Source organism: Penaeus vannamei, chromosome 13, assembly GCF_042767895.1.
Source record: "Penaeus vannamei isolate JL-2024 chromosome 13, ASM4276789v1, whole genome shotgun sequence".
NCBI lineage: Eukaryota > Metazoa > Arthropoda > Malacostraca > Decapoda > Penaeidae > Penaeus > Penaeus vannamei.
This window is the reverse complement of record NC_091561.1, coordinates 13,940,547-13,941,676: the sequence shown is the minus strand read 5'-3', so window position 1 is coordinate 13,941,676 and position 1,130 is coordinate 13,940,547. Positions and strand designations below refer to the sequence as shown.

At 38.8% G+C, this 1,130-nt stretch overlaps 1 protein-coding gene across 1 annotated transcript in view; it reads left to right on the top strand.

Moving 5' to 3' along the window:
- Nucleotides 1-542, top strand: part of LOC138863701 (rhoptry surface protein CERLI2-like) — an 891-nt gene extending 349 nt beyond the window's left edge. The window contains exons 2-3 of the mRNA XM_070128517.1: nucleotides 5-168; nucleotides 212-542. Of these exons, the coding sequence (XP_069984618.1) occupies nucleotides 5-168; nucleotides 212-542 (495 nt within the window). The remainder of the gene's footprint in view (nucleotides 1-4; nucleotides 169-211) is intronic.
- Nucleotides 543-1,130: the final 588 nt, after the last annotated feature.

The window sequence follows — 1,130 nt, the reverse complement described above, 5'->3', positions numbered from 1 at the left end:
TCAGATCAGATTAAATTACATTAGATCAGGTCAGATCACATCAGACTGGTCAAATTACATCACGTCAAATACAGCGTCACATCAGGTCAAATCAGGTTATATCAAATACAGTCAGATCACCAAATACGGTTCGATTACATCATATCACGTCATATTAAGTCAGAACAGGTAAAATCAGAACATATCACATCAATCAGGTTAAATACATCAGATCAAGCTACATCATATATGGTCAGATCACATCAGATCAGATTACATCTGATCAGGTCAAATCACGTAAGATAAGGTCAGATCACATCAGAATTCATCAAATCAGGTCAATTCACATACACATTCAAAATAAATTAGATCAGTTCATATCACATAAGATTAGGTCATCGCATCAGGCCAGGGCAGAGCAGATCACTTCATATCAAATCCGCTCAAGTCAGATGACACCAAAGCATATCAGAATAGGTCATATTACATCAAATCAGGTCAAATCACATCAGATCAAGTCAGATTATACCAGATCAGGTCAAAATACATTAGATCAGGTCTGATTAAATCTGATCAGGTTAAATCAGGTCATGTCAAATCACATCAGATCAGGTCACATCAAAACGATAAGGTCACATCAGAGCAGGTCATATTACATCAGATCGTCATATTACATTAGACCAGGTCAGATCGCATCAGATCATGTCAAATCATCAGATCAGGTTAGGTCACATCAAATTCGGTCAGATCACATCAGAGCAAGTTAGGTTATACCAAATACAGTTAGATCACATCATAAAAAGTCAGATCACATCAGAATACATCAGGTCAGATCACATCAGATCAGTTCATATCACATGAGATCAGGTCAGGGCAGATTACATCATATCAGGTCAGATCACTTCATATCACATCAGATCAGGTCAGATTACTTCATATCACATCCGCTCTAGTCAGATAATTTCAAATCAGGTCACATGACAGAGCAGGTCTGTAAGAGGTGAGGACCTTCTATATGGAATACTGGTGGGCAGAGAAATATACACTGATCAAAAAGCGGACTCTATTCCATAAGAGTTAACACCCACGTATAGATAGAGCACGATATGATGGTTAGTGCTGGTGGTGCCCCGCGACCTGGCTCTGGAGAG